The sequence below is a fragment of the Balaenoptera borealis genome, assembly GCF_965194805.1.
Source record: "Balaenoptera borealis genome assembly, chromosome: 6".
Lineage (NCBI taxonomy): Eukaryota > Metazoa > Chordata > Mammalia > Artiodactyla > Balaenopteridae > Balaenoptera > Balaenoptera borealis.
Window position 1 is genome coordinate 950,783 of NC_138863.1, and position 22,308 is coordinate 973,090.

The 22,308-nt window shown below is 61.4% G+C and overlaps 1 protein-coding gene across 5 annotated transcripts in view; it reads left to right on the forward strand.

Moving 5' to 3' along the window:
• Nucleotides 1-20,334, forward strand: part of KIF1A (kinesin family member 1A) — a 92,288-nt gene extending 71,954 nt beyond the window's left edge. For 3 of the 5 annotated variants that reach the window (XM_082396470.1, XM_082396471.1, XM_082396473.1), the window contains 13 exons: nt 49-154; nt 2,565-2,591; nt 9,486-9,600; nt 10,554-10,687; nt 11,712-11,773; nt 12,082-12,227; nt 12,764-12,958; nt 13,447-13,524; nt 14,224-14,348; nt 15,219-15,371; nt 15,650-15,842; nt 16,763-16,881; nt 17,257-20,334. In XM_082396470.1, coding sequence (XP_082252596.1) covers nt 49-154; nt 2,565-2,591; nt 9,486-9,600; nt 10,554-10,687; nt 11,712-11,773; nt 12,082-12,227; nt 12,764-12,958; nt 13,447-13,524; nt 14,224-14,348; nt 15,219-15,371; nt 15,650-15,842; nt 16,763-16,881; nt 17,257-17,299 — 1,496 coding nt within the window. In that variant the 3' untranslated portion in view covers nt 17,300-20,334. The remainder of the gene's footprint in view (nt 1-48; nt 155-2,564; nt 2,592-9,485; nt 9,601-10,553; nt 10,688-11,711; nt 11,774-12,081; nt 12,228-12,763; nt 12,959-13,446; nt 13,525-14,223; nt 14,349-15,218; nt 15,372-15,649; nt 15,843-16,762; nt 16,882-17,256) is intronic. The other 2 variants (XM_082396472.1, XM_082396474.1) reach the window with 1 other exon arrangement.
• The last annotated feature ends 1,974 nt before the right edge of the window (nt 20,335-22,308 follow it).

The following is a 22,308-nucleotide window of genomic DNA, read 5'->3' on the forward strand; positions in this document are numbered from 1 at the left end:
CGCCTGTCCTCCTGGGAAGTGACACATGGCCTGTCCGCTTTCCTGTAGGTCGCATCCGAAACACCCCGGAAACCGACGAGTCCTTGATTGACCCCAACATCTTGTCCCTCAACATCCTCTCGTCTGGATACATCTACCCGGCCCAGGACGACCGGTGAGTCCCCTGGGGGCGGCGGCAGGGCTGCTCCCCAACTCCCTGGAGGAGGATCCGAGTCAGGACCCAGGGTGCATTCTCAGCTCGCCCACTTGGCCCAGCAAAGGGCCCAAAGCTTTCCAAGCCCTCCTTTCTGAGCCCTCCAGGAAGGGGTGCAGGGAGGGGTGCCTGTGGCCGCGACTTTCCCCGGCAGGATTGTCTGCGCACCATCCTGTCGCTAGCTCACTTGGTCACCCGACGGAGGGGCCGCGTGGGAGTTGCCGGTGGATGAGCTGGGTCCCGTCCTCGGGAGTTTCGTGGGTGGGTGGGCGGGATGGGGCAGTAGGCAGCATGGGGCGGACAAACAGGTTGGATTTCCCAACCACGCTGCTGCGGGCAAGTCTGTACCCTCTGGCAGGGGTGCTGGGGCCAAGAGTCCTGGAGGAGTTCAGGGTCCAGCTGGGTCGGCAGTCTGGTGTCCCAGGGTGGAGGTCTGCCCAGCGGCACAGCTTAGCCCACACTCCTTGTCACTGGGCTGTTCCTTTCCAAGCTCCCAGGTGATGACCGAGATCTCTGCAACCTGGGCAGTCTGAGCTTGACCGCATCAGGGCGGGTGGATGTGGCCCCCCGGCAGCCCCTGACAAAGCAGGCCTGTCGGGGTTTGCCAGGCTGGGCGGGGATATGAGGGGGAGGCGTCTGGGGGCCATGCCGGGGCAGGCAGCTCATGACTGCTGAGAGCCGCCCTCCGGGGAATGTCGGAGGGCTTGGCTCTGTCTGAGATGCTGCTTTCTGGGGCTTCGGGGACACAGGGAGGGTGCTCCCGAGTCCCGAGGGCTCAACCTGGCCCAGGAGGAAGAAGCCGAGAGCCGACCCTGAGCTTGAGCCATGGGCGTCTCCACGGCCTTCTGCGGCTGTTTGCAGGAAAGATGTCTTGAGGGCTGGGTGTGCTCAGAGCGGAGTGCGGGGACCCCACACGTGCAGGGAGAACTGGATCCATAAGGATAAAGGGTCCTGGGTCCAGACGGAGCTCGGTTTCCTTATAGACTCCCTGGAGAGTGGGCTGTAGGGAACCATCCCTTGGTGCGGGCAGCTTGGGGGGTGGGGGCAGAGACCCTGACAGGGGCAGGTGTGGCTCTGGTTCCAGCCCTGCCCCAGAACCTTCCAGAAGAAACTCACCCTGCACTCATGTCCAGAGGGGGGAGGGGTTGGGTGAAGATTGCTGGGGGGTGTTCTCACGGGGGCGGGGGGCACCGTGACAGGCTGGCTGGGCTTACCTCGGGGCAGGGGACAGTGAGGCACGGTGTGGGGGGCCTGTCACCATGAGAACACACCCTGGGGACATGGCAGAGAGGGCCTGGTGCCCACCTGCAGGGGCTGCCTGCAGGGACACGGGCCGCTGTGCCCGGGCCGTCAGGGATGGGGACCCCGGGGGAGGTGGGGCCTGGGAGGGCTCTGTCTGCCATGCTGAGTGCCGCTTTGGACCTGGAGAATGACCTCAGCATTCCCCTGACCTCTGACCCTTCCTTTGCCCCGGCAACTCCTAGATTCTTGGGGCGAGAAGGGGTGGGGGGGGAGAGAAGGGGGCGGGGGTGCCTCTGGGCCTCCCGCCCTGCACGGTCTCCCTGCTCTGAGGACTGCGTTTCTGGGTTCCCGTCCTCCGGCCAGCGCGGCTGCTGCAGGGCACAGGGGACCTCGTCCTGGGCTCAGTCCCCAGGCAGCGGAGGGGGCAGCTGCTCCTGGCTGGACCCCAGGTCAGTGGGGCTTTGGCTAAAGAGGTTCGCCCTGTTCCTGGAGGCCAGAAGACCCATCGCTGATGGGCTCTGTCCTGTTCCCTGGGGGCTGTGGGAAGTGAGGCCGGCCAGCTGTGGGCCGGTCAGGGCCCTCAAGGCTCAAGGACGTCCTTGGGCTGGGGCTGTTGTCCTTGCCCGTAGCTGCTTTGGCCCCTGCTTGGCTCCTGCCCTTGCTGTATGGCCCCAGGACTGCCGCGACCCCAGCCCGGCCTGGAAAATCTCGGGGACGCTCCTCAGGGGGTGGCCCCAGGCAGGAGACATTCTGAGGCTTAGCTGGCCAGGCCGGCAGCTCCTCCTGAGGGCCCTCTTCTTCCCTGGACCGTGGCTGACGTCCTCGGAGCCGCGATGGGCCCGGCTGCCCTGTGGGTGACCCGGCAGGCCCTTCTGCCCCCAGAGACGCTGAGGCTCAGAGACCCAGGTCTGGCTTGGGCCTCGGAGCCTCAGCTGCCCACCTGCTTTGCCGCGGCCTCAGCCTCCTCCCCGCTCAAAGGCCCCGCGCTTTGCAGCCTCCCCGGCTCAGAGTGGGCCTGTCGCCGCGGACGGCTTCTCTCCGCGCTGCCCCTGCCCTCGCTGCGGCCGCCCCTCTGCCCCACTGCCCGGCCCCCGCCCCTCACTAACCTGTGATTGTTTGTGTTTTGCAGGCAGTTTCTTGATTCGGACATGCCTAGGTACCATTTGTGCCCCTTGGTTTCCTTTCAGCCTCTCCTCCCACTCCCACAGCCCTGAGATTTCATTTCAGCTTTTTGGATTCCTTTCACACTTGCTCACCTCTCCCTCCTGTCTCTCCCATCTTCTCCTTTCATTTTATTTCCTTTTGTATTTTTCTCTTCCTATTGCTTCCTTCCCCATCACCCTCCCTTGGCTGAGTCCCTTCTGCCCCCACTCTTGATTTTGCCTGCTTTGGTAGTTTCCTGCCCTCGGTAGACAATGGCTGACCTCCTGCTCCCCCCTCCCCCCCCGCCCCACTCCTGAGCCTTGCCCATCCCCTGTACCCCAGCGGGAGCAGGCACCCGCATGCAGGCTGGCCGGCCAGGCCCACTCCCCGCAAAGTGAAAGAGAAAAGAGGGAGGGAGGGAGGGAGGGAGGGAGGGAGGGAGGGAGGGGCTGTAGTGGGCATAGGCCGAGGGGCAGACAGGAGCAGCCCGGCTGAGATCTCCTCTCTCTGCACCTCCCAGGCCTGGGTGCGAGCCCCTTGCCTGGCCAGGTGGGTGGCTCCAGCCATGCTCCTGCCGTGGCCACCGCACACCCTTTTTGGAAGTAGGTGGGTGGTCAAGCTGTGAAGGGCCCAGGCTCTGGACTCGCTCGGGTGGCCCCAGGTCCAACCCCCCGAGGCACGGGCTCCTGGGCCGGGGACAGCAGATCCCTCCCGACTCGAGTGAGGCCCTGGCATGCAGTGACCGGGTGCAGGGTCCTTGAGACCCTGGGGGTGGACAGCCTCACGGTCCCTAATTCAGACTTTGTCCGTGAGAGTCTAGTCTGTTCTGAGTGGAGGGTCAAGGCCGTAACCGTCTTGCCAGGCTGGGCGGGATGTGAGGGGGAGGCTTCTGCGGGCCAAGCTGGGGTGGGCAGCTCGGGGGTCCCTGTGGATGGTGGCCAGAGCTTGGTGGCCCTGGGGGGTCACTGTTTTGAAGGATGAAAAGAGCAGCAGGAAGGCTTCCAGGGCGGATGTTTGAGGCTTTAAGCTGCAGGGAGGGGAATGGGGTGGTGCCTGCCCCTTTATGAGGGGGGAGCCCGAGGACCAGGTTGGGGGCACAACAGGACCTTCTGAGGCCGTGTCCTTGTCAGGTCATGGGGGTGTTGTGTCAGGACAGATGGTCACTGTGAATGTGCCCCGGGCAGCTGTAGCTGAGGCCCCCTGGGGCAGCGAGCAGACTGGTTCCTTTGGGTGTGTGCCTGAGGACGTGTGCCCGCACTCCAGGGACAGATCCTTGCCCTCCCTGGGGACACGCAGCTGGGTGGGGCAGAGACCTGGTCAAGGAAAACGGCAGTGGAGGCTGTACCAGAGGAGGGTCACAGCCCTGCAGGGCCCAGAGCAGGGACCTGCCTCTCGGGCAGTCCGGAGGGCTTGCTGGAGGTGGCAGCTTGCCAGCTGGTCCTGGAGGCGGACTGGGCTGGCCGAGGCGGCTGCAGCCTGCCCAGACAGTCTCCCGGTTCTCAGAAGGCTCTGGGGCGGGATTCCATCGGCTCGGGTTCATCCCTGGAGGGGACCCGATTTAGGGGCTGTTTCCCTGATGAGTGGAAACTTCCAGGCCCATCAGTACGATCGCATGGGGGTGTGTGGGCATTCTGTTCAAGTTTGCGTTTCCACAAGCAGCCCAGCATGATAGAGGGGTGCTCAGGCTGGTCCTGGACACCCCCCTACAAGTACCTCATGCCTCCAGGAAGGTTTGGGTAAAATGGAAACATACCCTCCGGCCAGGAGGAGACATGGCACCAGGAAAGGAAGGGAGAGCCCCTCCTTCCCAGCAGGGCCTCCTTCGCCAGCCCCTAGACTTCAGGAGGACCTCACCCCTGCACCTGAGCAGGGGGCCCCAGCCCCCAGTTTCAGAGGTGGGCTCATCAGCCCCCAGTGGACTTGGCCTGCAAGAGGAGGCTTAGGGAGCTCAGAGGGGTGAGGGGTCAGAGCCCCAAGACTCGGGCTGGTGCCTCTTTTACGGGGCTATGTTTTGCGGGGCAGGAAACCACTGTGGTGGGTGGTACTGGGGACAAGTAGAGGGTCCCGTCCCCAACATCTGGAGTGGGGTGGGGGCTGGGGGCTGTACCGACTGGGCTGGGGCAGCCTGGCTGTGAATGTGGACAAGTGGCAGAATCTTCTGGAACCTTGGTTTCTTTCCGCCTCAGGAAGGGGATTTTATTAGGGCCTGCCTAAGGTTGTGATGTTAAATGAGATGAACATGAAAAGCTCTTAGCAGGGGTCTTGCATGTGGAACTTTATTAATGTAAGTTGTGTGGTTTTTTCACTACTACCTTGTTAGTATTTAATTTAAAATACTTGTAATCAATTTAAAACACATACCTCCTGAGCAAAAGCCTGGGTTTTGTTTTACTAACCACTCCAATTTTGCCAAAGGAGCCCCACTTAAATACCAGGGACTCACGCCCACCTTGTGGAGCCCCTGAGACGCGCAAGAGGGGTTGTGACACAGCCTGTGATCCATGAAGAGTTGGGTCAGACCTTCCACCCTGTCCGCGCATCTTACCCCAGCTCATGCTCCTGCCGAGGGCTCGGGTTTCCACCTGCCCGGAGCAGAAAGGGTCCTCAAGACCCTTTAAAGCACAGAGGTGTTGAGGAGAAGGCTGGGAAGCAGGGCAGTCCACGGTGACCCTCACCCATCCCACCAGGCGCGGGATCTGATTTCTCCAAACAGGTGGCCCAGGTGCCCCAAAGGCTACTCCAGCCTTCCCGGGAAGGGCCCAGATGTGGGATCTTGTTGAGTTTCCCCTTCTGCCCTGCCATGCTGCGCCATTTATGGGGCCATGACCCTCACTCACCCATTCATTCATCTATCACATGTGAGCCACGTTCTTCGGGGTGTTAGAAAGGGGGCTTAAAGACTAAGACAGGAACAGGCAGTCCCCAGGAAGCTCAAAGCCTGGCCAGGGAGTTCGCTTGTCCCCTCATCCCCTCGATCCTCCATCCCCTCTGTCCCTCTGGTCTAAGCTCGCTCTGCGTGGTGGGTGATGCCGCTTGGCCGAGCACGTGTGGCATCCAGACACTGAGCAGAATTCCTGAGTTCGAGGTCGTTCCCTGCTCTTAGCCGTGTGAGCACGTCTTGAGATCACGGTTCCCACCGGACACGAGGGCTGCCCTAGTTGCAGTCCGGGGGCTCAGTCCTGGAAGCCTGCCCATCAGACCACCTTCCCCAAGAACCTGGGCCACTCCTGAAAGTGACACTTTTTCGAGAAACATAGTTCCCAGAGCATAACGAGTTTATGGTTGAAACCTCGAGCGTGGGGTTTAATTTTCAGATTCTTGACAGACCCATTCGCCTTAGGATGCCCGCCATGCCGGCCCGTTGGCACACGATGGCTGTGACGCATGTCAGAAGTTGTCTGAACGAGCTCTGATGGGCCGTCGGCAGCAGGCGTGGTAGAGTCCCATACAGAATGACCAGGCGCTCGTGTTGAGAGCCCTGAGATTCCATCACCTCCCACCCAGGCAGCCCAGCCGAGATGAGGACCAGCCCCACCTGGGCCTCTGGGCAGCCCAGGGCCTCCCGCGGACCCACACGTGCTCACAGGCAGGGCCAATACGGGTTCCCGTTCCACCAACCCCAGGGAAAACGAAACAGCTGCAGCCTATTTGTGGCAGGACAGAAAAGATGTTTACAACATGTGACATTTTGTCAACAAAACTTTTTAACTGAGTTTTCAAGTTTTCCCCATGTGGGTCCTCGCTTGTTTGAGCATCACACTCCTGTCCCAGAGCTGAATTTGGGGCGGTTCTGTTTCCGGGCCCCTGCTGCCTGACCCCTTTGGCTGGAGGAGAGCCGCCAGACAGGCCTCCCCATCCAGGAACCACCCCCTGCCAGGCTTGGAAGGCTCGCTTGGAGTCAAGATGTCGGCTGGAGGCTCCTGGAAGTGGACCGGAGGTGTATGGGGTGGGGGGACTCCTCGATGCTGGGTCCCCACTCTGCTGCAGAAGGACTGTGCTGATGGGCGTTCTCCGTCCGGCTGGGGGCCCTGCAGGAACCCCCGGGGCTCTGCTGTGGGTGCAGGCTGGCCTGCCGGTGGCCCCTTTCTTTAAAACGGGGTCCCAGGGCACGGCACGCAGATGGAAGGGCAAATGACCAGGATCCGTGGTGGAGCGTGGCACGGCCTCGCTGGAGGCAGGGACTGGCCACTTTCCCCAGGATGGGCTGGGTGCAGAGGGTCCACAGTACGACGGGTGCTGAGCCGGTGGGGAAGCTCTGATGCTCTGCCTTAAGGTGGCCCCACCCCAGCGGTTCTGCCTCCCTGGGTGCGGGGTCCCCGGAATCTGCGTTTCTGACCAGTTCCCGGTGGTGCAGATGCTGTGGGTCCCGGGACCCCAAGTCTGGGCCACACATTTCCCTTAAAAGTGTACCTGGGGGGTTGACTGAACTTCGCTCGGGTAGAGTGGGCAGTGCCGCAGGGGAGGGGGCGCCCTTCCGGGTGACCTGATGCCCAGAGGGGTCTCCTGGGCCTGCTCATGAGCCGGGGTCCTGGTGTGGTCTCCCCGCCTGCCAGTCACCTCCTGGGTGCACCGTGGCTCCCTCTCAGCCCGCTGGGTCTTAGTTTCCTGCCATGTGACACCCTGCCCAGCAAGCTCAGGGCCTCCTGGGTGGCTGCTTGGGTCCCATGTGGGTGGGCTGCCACTCTCCCGCCCTGCTGGGGTGGGCTGGGTCCTCACGCCCTGAGCACTTGCAGCGGGAAGGAAGCCGGCAGCGTCCTGTAGCGACATTTTAGGCAGGTGGACAGAGGTGGCAGCGCTGAGCCAGGCCCTGGGCCAGCGGGAGGGTTTGGGGCTGGCCGGCCTACCAGGGCCGGGGCCTCAGGCTGGGCCTTGCCCAGGGTGCGGTTGGGCCTCCTGGGGTGAGGACTAGTAATAACAATAGTGCCTCCCAGGCCCTGTCCTCAGCTCCGCACTGGCTTACTTAACCCACAGGACATCTCAGTGAGGTGGGGCAGTGACTTCCCGTCATTGGTCCAGGAAGCAGGGCACGGAGATGTCTGCTGTCAGCCTGAGGTCACATGCTGTGAAGTGGCATTTGGAGCTGGGCTGTGAGGGGGGGCATTTGTTCTGAGCTGCACTGCAGCAGGCTTCTGGCTCTGTCCGCAGGCCTGGCGCCTCAGAGCTGGGGCATTTGGGGACCCCTGGGACAGAGGGCATCCTTCTGGGTCTGGGTGGTGGCACCAGGTGCGCCCAGCTGGTCCTGCTGGAGATGGACCCAAGGCTCTCCCTGCGGACACAGGGAAAGGGGGTGTCTGCAGTGCCTGGGCTGGGGGCTTAGAGTGGGCCCCACCCACAGGGAGCCCCCCACCCCTGTGGGCCGCGTCTGGGCCCCATGAGAGCGGTCAGCAGCCCTGCGGCTGGTGTGGCACGGCCCCGCCTGCTCCGTGTCAGTTAGCTGGTACCTGGCCGGGTGACAGTGCTCGTTCTGACATGTGAATTTCTTCTGTGTGTGTACGTGTGTGTTCTGGCTGCCACCGCCTTTAGCGTTTCGTTTGGAAATGACACTAGGTACAGCTCACTTTTCTCTTCGGCGCTCGCTCGGTCTGTCCTTTCTGACTTTCAATTTCCTTTCTCCCCCGATGTCTCCCCGCGCTCTCTGCCCATTCTCTGGTTACCCCGCTGTTCTCACGTCCTGCCTCTGGATCTTTCTCCTCAGTGATGTGTCCGGCAGTGGCCCTGCCCTGTCCTGCTGCTTCTCCCGTGCCCCTGGACTGCGCCATGGAGAGAGGGGGTGGCCGTGGCGCTGTCCCTGCCCCTACGCGGCTTCTCTCCTCTTCCCTCTGCATTGCCGGGTGGGCCCGGCTCCTCCGAAGGGGCCGGGCCATGTCAGGGCGTGTGCTGTGGCCGGCTGCTTGTGTTGATGCGTTTCTCAACTGTGTCTTTGTGAGGATGCTTGGATGGAAACCGGGTGAGGCTGGGGGCTGCCAGGGCCCACAGAGCGGCCACATTGTGCCTTGAGGCAAAGCCCCAGCTCGAATACGAGGGTCCTCAAAACATGTACCCGGCCTGAGGCAAGAGTTTAGGAGCTCTGCCATCAGATGGTTGAAAACAGAAACTGTCCTATACCAGGAAACCCTGCCCTGGAGTGGAGGCCACCAAATTGTCTGGGCCCTGGGGCTGTCCTGAGTTGCCCTCAGAGGGGTTTCCTGGCCACTGGCTCATGCTCTGGTCATTATTTTCTGGGTTACAGACTGGGGACAGAAAGAAGCCACCACTGCCTGCTCTGTGCTACGTGGGGCCCTGCCTTTCCACGGGGCCTGGCTGAGGTGGGCGGAGGCCATGCTGTCTGGGAGAGGGGCCACTACGGTTTTCACCCCCAGCATCCTCCCCCAAGGGCAAGTCGGTTGGTGGAGGAGATGGCCATGGAGAGTTTTGGCAAAGCCGGGCGGGCTCCCTTTGAGTCCAGGGAGAGGCCAGGGTGCCTCCTTACTCAGGCCGAGACTGAGTGGAGCCGGTCACCCCTTCCCACGGTCTCCCCACCACCACCGTCGCCTCTGCCCCCTTCACCCCCTCCTCTCACCCTCCCTCCCCTTTGTCACAGCCCCCTCCCCTTTCCTCTCCTCCCCTCTCCATCCTCTCCTGCCTCAGCTCCAGGGGACCTCCCCCTCCCCCTCCCCCAGGGTGGAGCTGAGAGAGCTCTGCACTCATCCTGGAGGGCGCCTGGAGCCCCCCACCTGGCATGGTCCTGAGTAAGGAGGGCTCCATCTTCCCTGGACACCAGCACCTGGGCCTCTGACCTGTGGCCCCAGTGGCTCTCCCTGCGGGTGGCCCACACGTCTGTCTGTCTGTGTCTGTCTGTCTGCATGTCCCCACCCCCACCAAGAGCAAGCCGCATCCGACCTTCTACCTTGTCTCTGCTTCCATCCAGGACCTTTTACCAGTTTGAGGCCGCGTGGGACAGCTCCATGCACAACTCCCTCCTGCTGAACCGGGTCACCCCTTACCGAGAGAAGATCTACATGACCCTTTCTGCTTACGTTGAGGCAAGAAGCCTGCCCCCAGGGCACTCCACCAAAATCATCCGTGCCCCAAGCCTCAGCTGCTTGCCAAGGGGCAGTGAGGGTGCTTGTTAGCCCTGGACAAACCCAGTCAACCCTATTCTCTTCTCAGAAGGCTTCTTAAGTCCTTGAATTAAATCTATGTACTTTTAATGGCTATGCTCACAATTAACTAACGCTGCTATATTTAGTGTATGGGTTTGTCCTTGGGGTTGCAAGATGGCTGCAGCACCACCAGACATTGCATCTATTTTCCAGGCAGCACAAAAGCAGAAGCCTCCCCTTCTCCATCCCCAGGGTCTGAGGCCATGACCTCCCTTCGAAGCACAGGAGGAGGCTGGGGGCATGGGCATTTCTTGCTGTGCACAGTAATGAGGAATGGGGGCGGGGATTTGGGGCCTGCAGCCAGCGGGATGGTAGAGACAAAGGCATCCACCCCCCTAGAGCCTAACTACTCCAGCTGTAATATGGGGACCTACCTGTGTGACTGCCCCATGGGATGAGGTTTGCTCAGGCTGAGAAAACACTTGCAGGGCTTTGCCCAGACAAGACCCCAGCTTTGTCAGCAGTTATCTTAGAGCTTCGGGAAAACCAAAGAACTGGCTGTTTAAGACAGCACCTCGCTCGCTGTGCAGTAATTTCCTGTGGCGTCTGAGAGTTAAACTGTGGGTGCACAGACAGGGTCCGGTCAGATCCTCACAAACGTTTTGGGGACAGTGTCGCCCCGATTTAATGGTGAGGCAGCTGAGGCCCGTGTCCGGGGCACTTGGGGCCCCTGCACGGACACCGGCCCCCGGCAGTGGGTGCCCGGCTCTCTCTCCCGCCTGGCTGTGGGTCGGGCGGAGGCTCTCGTGCCCCGAGGGGGAGATGGCTAGGTGCAGCTGGAGCCGAGCGCCCTGGGCTGTCCTTGGGTCCGAGCCCCTCCCTGCCCTCCGCAGCTGGAGAACTGCACACAGCCGGCCGTCATCACCAAGGACTTCGGCATGGTCTTCTACTCCCGCGATGCCAAGCTGCCGGCGTCGCGCTCCATCCGTAACCTGTTCGGCAGCGGGAGCCTGCGGGCCTCGGAGAGGTGAGCCTGCAGTGGCGCCCTGGGCGCAGCGAGCACCAGACTGGGCTGTGCGCGGAGCGGTATGTCACGTGGTGCGCTCCGGGCCGGCTGGCCCGTGAGACGGAGGACGCGCCCCGGTCCCGTCGGGCCTCCGGCTCTGGGGTCCATCGCACTCGGACCGTCAGTGGACGCCGCCGGGCACTTGTGGGGACACCGATGTCATGTTGCGGGGTGTGAGAGAGCCAGGCTCTCCCCACGGCACAGTGGGAAGGCCTGAGGTGTGCACTCTGGGGCCTCCCTGGGAGGTGCCGGTGACCTTCGTCCCTAGGGGCCATGCGGATCTGTGCTATTGGGACTGCTCCCCCCACTCCGTGGGAGAAGCTGGGTAAACACGGGGCTGGGCAGGAAGGGGGACTCTGGACAGCACTTCCTGAGGACTTGTGCTGAGCCAGTGCCTCTTGGAGGCTGGCGGCATGTGGGGGAGTCGGACACCAGGACCAGCGTCCCTTCTTGTGCTCCGACCACTCCCTGCATTCTTGGGGGTAGGGCAGGAATGGCCGAGAATGTCAAGACAGTAAGAGGGGGCCCTGCGCCAGCAACAGGGACCACCAAGGGTGCCAGGTCACCGCTGGCCGCCTTCAGTGAGGCTCCCCGTGCACTGTCTCGTGGGCCCCCGTGTCCAGGCTGCTCTGGCACAGCCGGGAGGAATGGGGTGTGGAGGTCCTGGGCTGGCCATGATCCTGTCGTCCAGGAGGTCACCGCGTGCACGTGAGCCCCTCTCCATGAGCGGATTAGTGGGGTGCCCTTGGCAGAATCAGTGGTCCCAAGAGAAAGGGGGGCCCAGCGGGAGTCTGGGATGGGAACCATGTACAGGGACTGCATCGCGGGGAACCTAGCACCTCAGCCACCCTGTGCCAGGCCGCTTGGCGTGGGCGGCTGCAGGACTCGCGCCCAGTGTGCGTTTGATGGTGGCGAGAGTCGGTGCCTGGCCGACACGGGGCCAGGTGACGACGTTCCTCCTCCCACCCCCCACCACTCCTGGCAGCAATCGCGTGACGGGCGTGTACGAGCTCAGCCTGTGCCACGTGGCCGACACGGGCAGCCCAGGTAAGCGTCTACCCTGGGCTCTCTGGTCGGGGGTGGGGTGGGGCACCGTTGGAGGTCAGGGAGCCCGGTTCCCTGGGATCACCTGGGTGACTTCAGCCACGCTGCCATTGGGGGCCCCTCACCTGGAGACTCAAGTGCCCACCTCGTGCCCCCCGGCGTTGCTGGGGGGCTGGAGGGGAGGGAGGAAGGGAGAAGAGGGGCAGCCGAGACCCCGCGGGACACCTGGCTCTGGGGGCCTGGGGCGGGGGTCCCGCCTCCCTCGGTGGATAAGCCTGCAGCTAGGGCTGCGTCTGACGGCGTCGCTCCAGGGATGCAGCGGCGGCGCCGGCGGGTGCTGGACACGTCCGTGGCCTACGTCCGGGGTGAGGAGAACCTGGCGGGCTGGAGGCCGCGGAGCGACAGCCTCATCCTGGACCACCAGTGGGAGCTGGAGAAGCTGAGCCTCCTGCAGGAGGTGAGAGGGCCGCGCCTGCCGGGCTCTCACCCCACCCAAGATGGGGCACGTGGCACTCAAGCCGCCCGGCTGCATGACGGCCACCGGCTTAGGGGGGAAGGTTCATCCTCGACCCAAGCGCAGACTGTCGGGCAGTAGATGAGACAAGAAAGAGACCGGGCGGGAAGCTAGTGGGCAGGGCGAGGCCCTTCTGTCGCTCGGGCCAGGACGGCCAGTGTCCAGCCGCGGCGCTGACTGCGGGCCAGGGCGCGGGTGGGAAGCGGCCATCCGGGGCCACGTCCACCCTCTGGGCCCTTCGCCGGGCCACGGCTGCAGTGCGCACGGCCCCCTGGAAAGCGGCTGCGGGAACGCAGTGTCCGTCCCGTCGGCTCACGGCGGGCGCACGGGCGGGTCTGTTGGCGCCACGTCCCACGCCACAGCCCGGCTGGGCGGCCAGCTCTCCCGGGCCTAACCGGTCCTGAGGCTCAGAGCAGCCGCCCACCCTCCCTGCCCTGGCGGGAGCAGAGGCAAAACCACGCTCGTGCTCCTCTGTGCAGGTGGAGAAGACCAGGCACTACCTGCTGCTGCGGGAGAAGCTGGAGACGGCCCAGCGGCCTGCTCCCGAGGCCCTGTCCCCCATCTCCAGCGAGGACTCTGAGGCCCATAGCTTGTCCACCTCCCCGCTCGCGGCTGCGGGCCGGCCGTCGTCCCTGGAGGCTCCCAACAAGAGGCAGCGGGAGCTGGCAGTCAAGGTGGGCGGCAGGCGGGCGGCGGCCGTGCTCCTGGCCCTTTCCTGGTGCCAGTGTCTTGTCATGGCCACCAGGACCTGGGAGAATGAGTAGGGTCACCTTGACCCCGCCCCCACCCCACCCTACCCACATTGGAACCCGGGGACCTCTTATAGCCGCCTCCCCAAGGCAGTGCCCTGCTCTCTCTTGCATACCTATGCTGATGGGGAGCTCGCCCCCTACACCAGAGCTGGCCCTTTCTGCTGCTGGGTGGGCCACGGGGAAGGCCTCCCGCACTTCAGGGGATGCTGGCCCCACCCCCAGCCCCGCCCAGGCCCCAGGCCTGCCCCGGGGGCTTCCTCAGATGGCCGCATCACCTGGGAGAGGTGAGGGTGCTTCCCACCTTGCCCTGGGGTGCCTGGCCCCTCAGCCAGTCTCCCGTGTCCCGGGCCTGTGTCCGTGGCGGAGCCGGGTCCCGGGAAGCCCCTGACCAGGCGTCTGCTCTCCGGCAGTGCTTACGGCTCCTCACCCACTCCTTCACCAGAGAGCACACCCACGGCCACGTCTGCGTCAGCGCCAGCGAGAGCAAGGTGGGCGTGGAGGGCTGCCCGCGGGGGCTGTTGTGGCCGAGAGAAGGGGATAAGGGTTTTCTTAGGAGCATTCCTCTCCCAGCCTAAAGGGATGCCTCAGAGCTGAGGGCTGGCCTCCCGGGGCCTGAGGCTGGGGTCCTGGAGGGCAGGGAGCGAGGGGCCCGCCGGGTCCAGGGCTGTCCGCTCGGTGTCCTCCCTGGCTCCAGTCTTCCCAGTCCCCAGCCCTATCCAGCCTGGCCCTCACCCAGCTGCCTCTGTCCCGGGCTGGTCAAGCCCCCTCTCCTCGGCGTCCTTCCCTCCTTGGCGTCCTACCTGGGGGCCCACCCTGGTCTTGCTGCCTTGTACCCATGCCCAAGGCTGGGGCGGCTCTTGTGCTGCCCTCCGTGGAGCCGCTGGAGGCTGGCCCTGCCCCGCGTCAGGCTCCAGGCTTCCCTTCCGGCGCTCTGGCCCATCACCGGTACCCCACCCAGTGGTCCTCGCTCTGTCTTTGGAGCTCTACAGCCTCGAGGACCTCCTTCGGCAAGGCAGAGCCTGAAGCGCTGGGAGAGGGTGGGGAGGCTGGGAAGAGAGCCCAGCCCGCAGCTGGAGTGGGGTTGCCCTAAACAGAAGGTAAAATGCAGGCAAAGGTGCTGCGGCAGGGATGCCCCCACCCACAGAGGGCCCTGAGGCTGTCCCCGAAGAACCGTCTCTCCTCCGCAGCTCTCTGAGATGTCTGTCACCCTGCTGCGGGACCCGTCCATGTCCCCTCTGGGAGCGGCCACGCTCACCCCCTCCTCCACCTGCCCCTCCCTGGTCGAGGGCCGGTACGGAGCTGCTGACGTGAGGTAAGTGAGCGCCAGGCTCCCGGCAAAGCTTCCGCCTCCACAAGCTGACCGACGACAACCGCTGGGACTCGGGCACAGAGCAAGAAGGCAGGGCTCGAGGGGCTGGGTGTCCGGGGACAGCCACACACTAGGGCAGGGCCGGGGGAGGGGGTCTGTTCTGCCGGCTGACGGGCCCTGTCCAAGGTCATTTTCTGCTAAAGAGTAGATTTAGAATACAGTCGTGAATAAAACCAGGAACGGGTCAAAACACTAAACAAAAAGCCCTATTCAGTGGCAGCACTCATAAAATACTCAGTGGACAAAGTGGTGACAAAGCAGAGCCTAGAGGCCACTTAAGCCCACCTGACACCTGCTGAGCGGTGTTGGGGGCAGGGGACGCGTTGCCGGCAGTGCTCGTGTCTGATCCATCAGGTCTCATAACACCTCAGGCTTTCCAGATTGTCTTCTTGAAAGAAAAAGGCATCAAGCCCTCTGGGCACCATCCGGAGTCAGGCCTCCTTGGCCACCGGGTCCGTCGCTTGGGCCTGGTGTCCACAGTCGACTAGCAGCTCCCTCCATGCACACGGTCCCTGAGAAAGTCGGGTCAGCTTCAGTTTAACTTTGGAGACAAGAGATGCGGAAGCCGCTTTCACGGGGGGTGGAGGTGGGGAGCCAGAACGTGCCACGAGAGAAGGTGCCGCGTCGGCGTGGACCCTGCCCGCCACACGGCGCGGCGCAGCGGCGGGCCGGCCGGAGGTCTGAGCCGGCGTGGGGGGCAGGCCCAGGCAGGCGCCCCCGGCGGTTCTGAGGGGATAACACTGGCTGTCGGGGAAGCCGGGCCAGAGAGGCACCTCCTGGCAGGAGTGCAGCGGCTTCACTCTGCTTTCCCAGGACCCCACAGCCCTGCTCCCGGCCGGCCAGCCCAGAGCCTGAGCCCCTGCCGGAGGTGGATTCCAAGAAGCCCCCTTCCCCTGCCCGGGCAACGGAGACCAACAAGGAGCCCCAGCGCCAGCTGGTTCCCGACATCCAGGAGATCCGGGTCAGGTGCGTGGGGGCCCTGCCCCAAACGGGGGCCCTTCTAAAGCACCGCCCCGCCAGTTCTGCCCCTGCAAGGACAGGTGGGCTGCCCCTGGCCTGGAATGGAGACAGCTCTGTGCCGGGGGGTCGGGCAGGGCCCCCTGACCTAGGACAGGGGTGGAGAATGAGCAGACATAAAGGGCAGGAGCGGGGACCAGAGCCAGAGCCAGGGCCAGTGCCAGGTGGGGGCTGGGCAGCTGGTGGGCAGCTGCAGAAAGATGGTTTCGGTGCGTCCCCGCCCCCAGCCCCATCGTCTCCAAGAAGGGGTACCTGCACTTCCTGGAGCCGCACACGGCCGGCTGGGCCAAGCGCTTCGTGGTGGTGCGGCGGCCCTACGCCTACATGTACAACAGCGACAGGGATGCCGTGGAGAGGTTCGTGCTCAACTTGTCCACGGCCCAGGTTGAGTACAGCGAGGACCAGCAGGCGATGCTCAAGGTGCGACACGGCCGCGGGCGGGGGCGGGCGGGCGCCGGGCCTGGTCCTCCTCCGCGGGCCCTGCGTCCGCTCGCTGCCCGGCTAAAGCCAGGCCCGTCTGTCACGGGCCGGGACATGGGGGTCAGCCTCCCTGTCCCTCTGCCTCTCGTGTCCCGGGGTCGCTCTGCCCACCCATGGGGCTGGTAGTCCTGGTGACAGCAGCGGTGATGGGTGGCGCAAGCGTTACTCCTCTCCCATTCGATGGCTAACGACACAGTCCCCTCCTCCTGGGGACGCCCACAGTGGGTGTCATGGAGCCCTGCAGGGCCAGCGGGGCAGTGGGCCCAGGAGTCCAGCCCCCTGCGCCTGGCTTTGCCCCTGCTCGTCTCTGAGCAAGCGGTGGCCCTGGATGTGAGGAGCCCTGACTCCTGGCTGGTGGCCACGGGGCCCACTGGGCACTGATTCCCTCTGGTGGGGGAAGGGGAGGTGTGAGCTCAGCCTGCCACCCACGCCCCCACGTCGAAGGCTTGGGCCTGAGAGAAGATGCCAGGATTAACGGGCCCCAGAGGATACATCTGGGCCAGCAGCTGAGCCAGGGTCCCCGGGGGAGGGACCTTGGCCTGTGAGGGGTTGACTCATCCCACGGGGACACAGAGCAGTGACAAGGTAGCCTTGGGCATGGCCACGGGGACATGAGAAGATACCGGTGTCCTGACTACAGAGGCTTCCAGATGGGAGCCACCGCCTGCAGGGTCAGGATGGGCTGTGCACACAGCAGCGCCGCCCCCTCCTAGGGGTCTTCTTTTCTGCTTCCTCGTCCTTGACGCTCCCCCTGGGGGTGGAGGGGCCTTTCCCCGCCCACCTGGGCCCCGGTGGAGTGGCGACCGCCCCTAGCTGACCGCGGGAGGCCTGGCGCCCCTCACGGCAGCCTCCCTCCACAGACCCCCAACACGTTCGCCGTGTGCACGGAGCACCGGGGCATCCTGCTGCAGGCCAACAGCGACAAGGACATGCACGACTGGCTGTACGCGTTCAACCCCCTCCTGGCAGGGACCATACGGTACGTCCTGCCTGCAGAGGGCGGGGGGGACGGTCTTGAGGACGTGAATTCTTGTTTTCGGGTCGTTGCTCCTCACCGAGTGTGTAAATCCCCAAGATTTTCAGAACTGACACTCAACCAGGGCGGGCCTCGATGTTGGGGACATACTGCAGCCAGGCTTGGGGACAGGCAGGCCCTCGGTGGGTGGAGCCTCGCCCCTAGTCAGTGACTTACAAAGGAGGCTGGGGTGGGGGGATGGGACTGGGAGGAGGGCTGCTCCCCCCGAGTCACAGGGCCAGGAGACAGGGGTTACGTCTCTCGGGCGATCGGGGAACCAGAGACACTAATGCCGGCATTCTGGCGCCCTGACTGCCACTTCTCTTCCGCCCTCGGCAGGTCCAAGCTCTCCAGGAGGAGGTCTGCCCAGATGAGGGTCTGAGCCGAGCCCTCCTGGACAGCCAGCAGGCCCGGCCCCGCTCTCCCACCCTCGTCACCATCTGTCATGTCATCCGCCGCCCAGCCCTGCTCCCAGCAGACAGCCAACGCGCCCCCTCCTCCTGGGGATGCCCACGCTGGGCCCCGAAAGCCCACCTCTGGCCGGGGACCTGCCACACGACCTGTCGTGCTCCCAGCAGAGGCCGCGTTTGTTGTCCTTTCTTCATTCGGAACGCGCCCTGGGTGGGAAGAGCTGGGAGACGCCAGGAAGGCCAGAGGACGGGAGCCACGGGGGCATTGCTGCCCTTCTAATATTTTTTTAAGCATAGACAGACTATAATTAACATACATCAGTTAGTGACACTGAAACAGTCCACTGAGAAATTAACTGTAAGACTGTATTTTATTTATAAGTGTGCATCTCTTATGCCCTCACATAGACCCGCAGGGCTCAGGTGCACCCACCCCGCTTGCTCCCAAACGCACCTCCCAAGCTTCTTAAGGACACACAAGGCGGGGCAGCCGCCTGGGAAGACCACAGGTGGCGTCTGGACAGGCCAGGCACCTCCTGGTTGGCACCACGGGGACACCTGCCCGGCTGGAGCTGAGGCCTCTGCCCAGCGGCCTGTGGGGAAGGCCCTGGTCCCAGGGCGTGTGTGTGCGTGTGTGTGTCTGGGGGGCTCTGATGCCTGAAGTCCGAGCAGCGCAGAAGGTGGGTGCACTCCTCCTCGCAGGAGGGAGGACCCACGTCTCACCTGGACAGCAGCCACCTGAGGTGCGACTGTCCAGGTGACGCCGGCAGCCTGTCCCTGGCAGCACGTGGGAGGTGAGGCAGCAGGCGCCTGGCTGGGGGCCGTCCTGGTGGGAACCGAGCGGGAGAGTGGTCAGGGTCCCACCGGGTGTATCATGTGTCCAGGCCGGCTGGGCGCGGGGAGCTGTGTTTAGAGGTGGTCTAGGCAGCGAGGGGCTTCTGGTGCGGCATCTCCAGCCACTGTGAGACCGGGGTGAGCTCCAGGTCGCTCCAGGGAAGAAATCGTGACTTCCCCTCTTTGTCCCAAGAGAGGAGTTTCTGTGAGTCCCAGTGAGAAAACTCCACGGGGTCAGGTGAGGGCAGCCAGTGCTGGGGTCATCTGTCATCAAGGGGGCTTCCTCCTGTATCCGAGGGTGTCACCCTTGTCTTGTTCTGCCCTCTCGTGACAACATCCATTTCGTCCCCTTTGCAGACCCCATGCCTGAGGGCTGCCCGGGACCAGGCAGGAGCCAGCCCCGGGCTGAGAGTCTGGCCGTGTGTCATGCCCAGGCCATAAACCCTTCAGAGAAACCAGGGCCTGGGGTCTTCAGTGACCTGTTCCTACACTCAGAGGCACATTCAGCCTCTTTTTAGCTCGAGGGAAAACAGCAACCGCAGCACAAGACCCGTCCCTACCACGTCCCCCCAGAGGGGGTGACGGAGGGTTCACATTCTGGACTAAAGTCAAACATTGTCCGGAAACCAGCAGGCCTCTGCTCCCCCCACAGGGCTTCCCTGGAGGCAGAGGTCAAGACGCAGAGAGCAGAGGGGACAGCACGCTCTGGAGCAAGCACTGACGCTGGCCTTCGTGATGGCCTTGAGGGCAGGGAGGAGAGACGGGTGGGGTGAGTTGTCCTAAGATGGGTCCGTTCCGAGAGCCCCTCCTTCCTACAGGGAGACTGGAGGTGCAGGGCTCAGGCCACGGCCACTCAGGTCAGCCAGCCTGAGGCCGTGGCCTCCGGAGAGTCTGAGGCCCTCTCACCCCGGGCACAGGTGTCTGGGGCCAGCCAACCTGCAGAGCACCCGCTGAGTGGGGCAGGGGGCCCCCGGGAGGGTTTCTGGGAATCGCCCCAAATTCAGGGGCCTCCACGGCCATGGAGGCCTCCAGGGCTGCTTCGTCTGGGCCTTGCGCTGCCTTGGCATCTTGGCAGTAACTCGGAACCAGGTGTGGACCGTCTGGTGTCCCCTACCCGTCACCACTTCCTCCTCTCAGGCCGGCTCCCACGCGAGGGCCTGGGTCCGAGAATTCCATCTGTGAGTCGGGAAAGCTGCTCTCCCATGCCCGGTGCCATGTAAGCCAGAGACAAGTGGTTTGGGACTCAGTTGCCACATCTGTGACATGGGAGGCTGGTCTGGAGGCCCGTGAGGGTCCTCAGGTTGTGGGGTGCAGACAGGAAAGTCAGGTCTGGCTGTGGCTGCTGTGTCCTGCGAGTGGGGAAGGAGAGAAGGATCCAGAAAGCCATCTCTCTTGGACGGTTTTTGTTCCAGTGCTTGCTGCCGCTCAGGCTGCAGCCTCATTGTGCTTGGGGCCATGCTTGCCTGGAGGGGGCTCTCTGTCCCCCAGGGAGGGGTGGGCTCCTTCCGCTGTGGCCCTAGGGAGGAGCCCCAGGGAGGGAGATGCTGGGCTCCCGGCTGATCGGCCCGGCTCCAAAGCGATCCGGCTGGTGCCCAGGGCCGGCTGTTGAGACGCTCGTAAGTTTCAAGGCCTCTGTTCTGAGTAATCATTGTCTCGCTCACCGACAATGCGCGCACACGCGCGCACACCCACACACACACCAGGGCGGCTGCAGCGACGTGGTCTCCCGGCAATCCTAGTCCCCCCTCGACGCCTCTGGGGCGGGTGTCGCAAGGCACTCGGGGAGGGTCCCCAAACGTCGCCGATGCTGCAGGCACGAGCAGGGTGGCCACACTGGTCCTCCGTCAGCTCTCCTCAGCGCGGGGACCCCGCAGGCACCCTCCTGTATCCCTGGGGCTGGGCCACGCGTTCCCCTGGGAGAGACGACAGGCTGTGGCTCCTTCCCAGGTCCCTGCGTCCCGCGGCCAGCTGTCCCCTGAGTTCCCCCGTGGCTTGTACATACGTGGTTGTGGCACACCCCAGCCCCTGCACTGTAAGTGCCATCCTGATGTAATGACTCTAGTTCCCTGATGTCCGAAACCCAAGTGTTAGGCTCTAGGCTCCTGTACCGTGTGTGTGCACTTAAGGCTCTGTCCAATTAAGAAATAAACATGGCTCTTTATGCAACACCAGACCCGCGGGTCTCTGCTTGGCTTTATTTGTGTGTTAGGTCTGTTTGCTGGGGCCTTAAATAGCCACAGGGCCAGGTGTCCAGCGCTGTCTGGGGACAGCACGCATCTCCCAGTGGCGAGGTGGGGAGGGGAGAGAGCCTTGAGGGGTGGGAGGTACAAGACGGTGTTTATCGTGGTCGCATCCACCTGCTTCCCTCAGTACCCGGCTGCACCTGTCTGAACAGCTCCAGGTGCCCTTGGGTATGCCACCCCTGTACTGCCAGCCTCATGCCCAGGCAACCCCAAGTCCTTTTATGTGGTCAGCATTACCTCATACCAAAACCAGACAAAGACATTCCATGAAAATAAAACTACAGACCAATATCCTTCATCAACATAGAAACAAATATCCTCAATAACATTTTACCAAATTGAATCTAGTAGTACGTAAAAAGGTTAATACCTCATGACCAAGTTGGGTTTATCCTGGGAATGCAAGCTTGGTTCAAGAACTAATCAATGTAATTCACTATATTAAACTAATGAAAGAAAAATCATGTTATCCTTTCTATAGATGCAGAAAAAGCATTTGACGAAAATCCAAAATCCATTGCTAATCAAAACTTTAAATAGAAGATAACTTCCTTAACCTGATAAAGTGTGTCTACAATAAATCTGTAGCTAACACCATACTTAATAGCAAAAAAATTAATACTTAACCCTTAAGATTGGGAATGAGACACAGATGCCCTCTATCATCACCCCAATTCAACATGGTAATAGAGATCCTAACCAGTGCAGTAAGGCAAAATGAAGAAAGAAAAGGCACACAGATCAGAATGGAAGAATGGCATAATAGGTAGAAAATTTAAAAAGACTCCCTGGCGGTCCAGTGGTTAAGACTCTGTGCTTCCATTGCAGGGGGCACGGTTCGATCCCTGGTTGGAGAACTGAGATCCCACATGCCACGCAGCCAAAAAAAAAAAAAAATTTTTTTTTTAAGAATATACCAAAAATCTGCTAGAATTAATACATGAGTTAAGCAAGGTTGCAGAATACAAGGTCAATATACAAACACTAATTTTATTTATTTTTTTGTTGAAGTACAATTGATTTACAGTGTTTCAGGTGTACACCAAAGTAATTCAGTTATATATATATATATATATGTACACACACACACGTATATATATATTCTTTTTCAGATTCTTTTCCATTATACATTATTACAAGGTGTTGAATTACAAACAGTAATTTTATTTCTATATACTAGCGATAAACAGTTGAAAATTTGAGTTAAAAAATGTACCACATGCAAGAGGGAAGAGATATGGGAACATATGTATATGTATAACTGATTCACTTTGTTATAAAGCAGAAACTAACACACCATTGTAAAGCAATTGTACTCCAATAAAGATGTTAAAAAAAATAAAATAGCAAAAATGTGAACTATGTATGTATAAATCTGACGAAACATATGAAAAATCAGTATGCTGAAAACTACAAAACATTGATGAGAGAAATCAAAGACCTAAGTGAAATGAAGAGTTACACTGTATTCATAATTAGAAGATTCAATATTTGTTAAGTGGTTATCTCTCCCCAAATAGATCTATAAATTCAACATGATCTCAATCAAAATTCCTGTAGATATCAACCACCTGATTCTAAAAGTTATGTGAAAAGTAAAGGAACCAGAAGAGCTAAAACAACTTTGACACAGAAGAATAAAGTAAAAAGAGTCACACTACCCAATTTTGACTTACCATAAAGCTACAGTAATCAGGACAGTGGGGTGTTGGTAAAGGGACAGACGCATAGATACAGGCAACAAAAGAGAATCCAGAAGTAGACACACACACAAATATAACGAACTGATTTTTCTTTTTTTTACAAAGGTGCAAAAGCAATCAATGGAGAAAGGATAGACTTTTCCACAAATAATGTTGGAACAATTGGACATTGATATGTTTTTTAAAATGAACATCAACCTA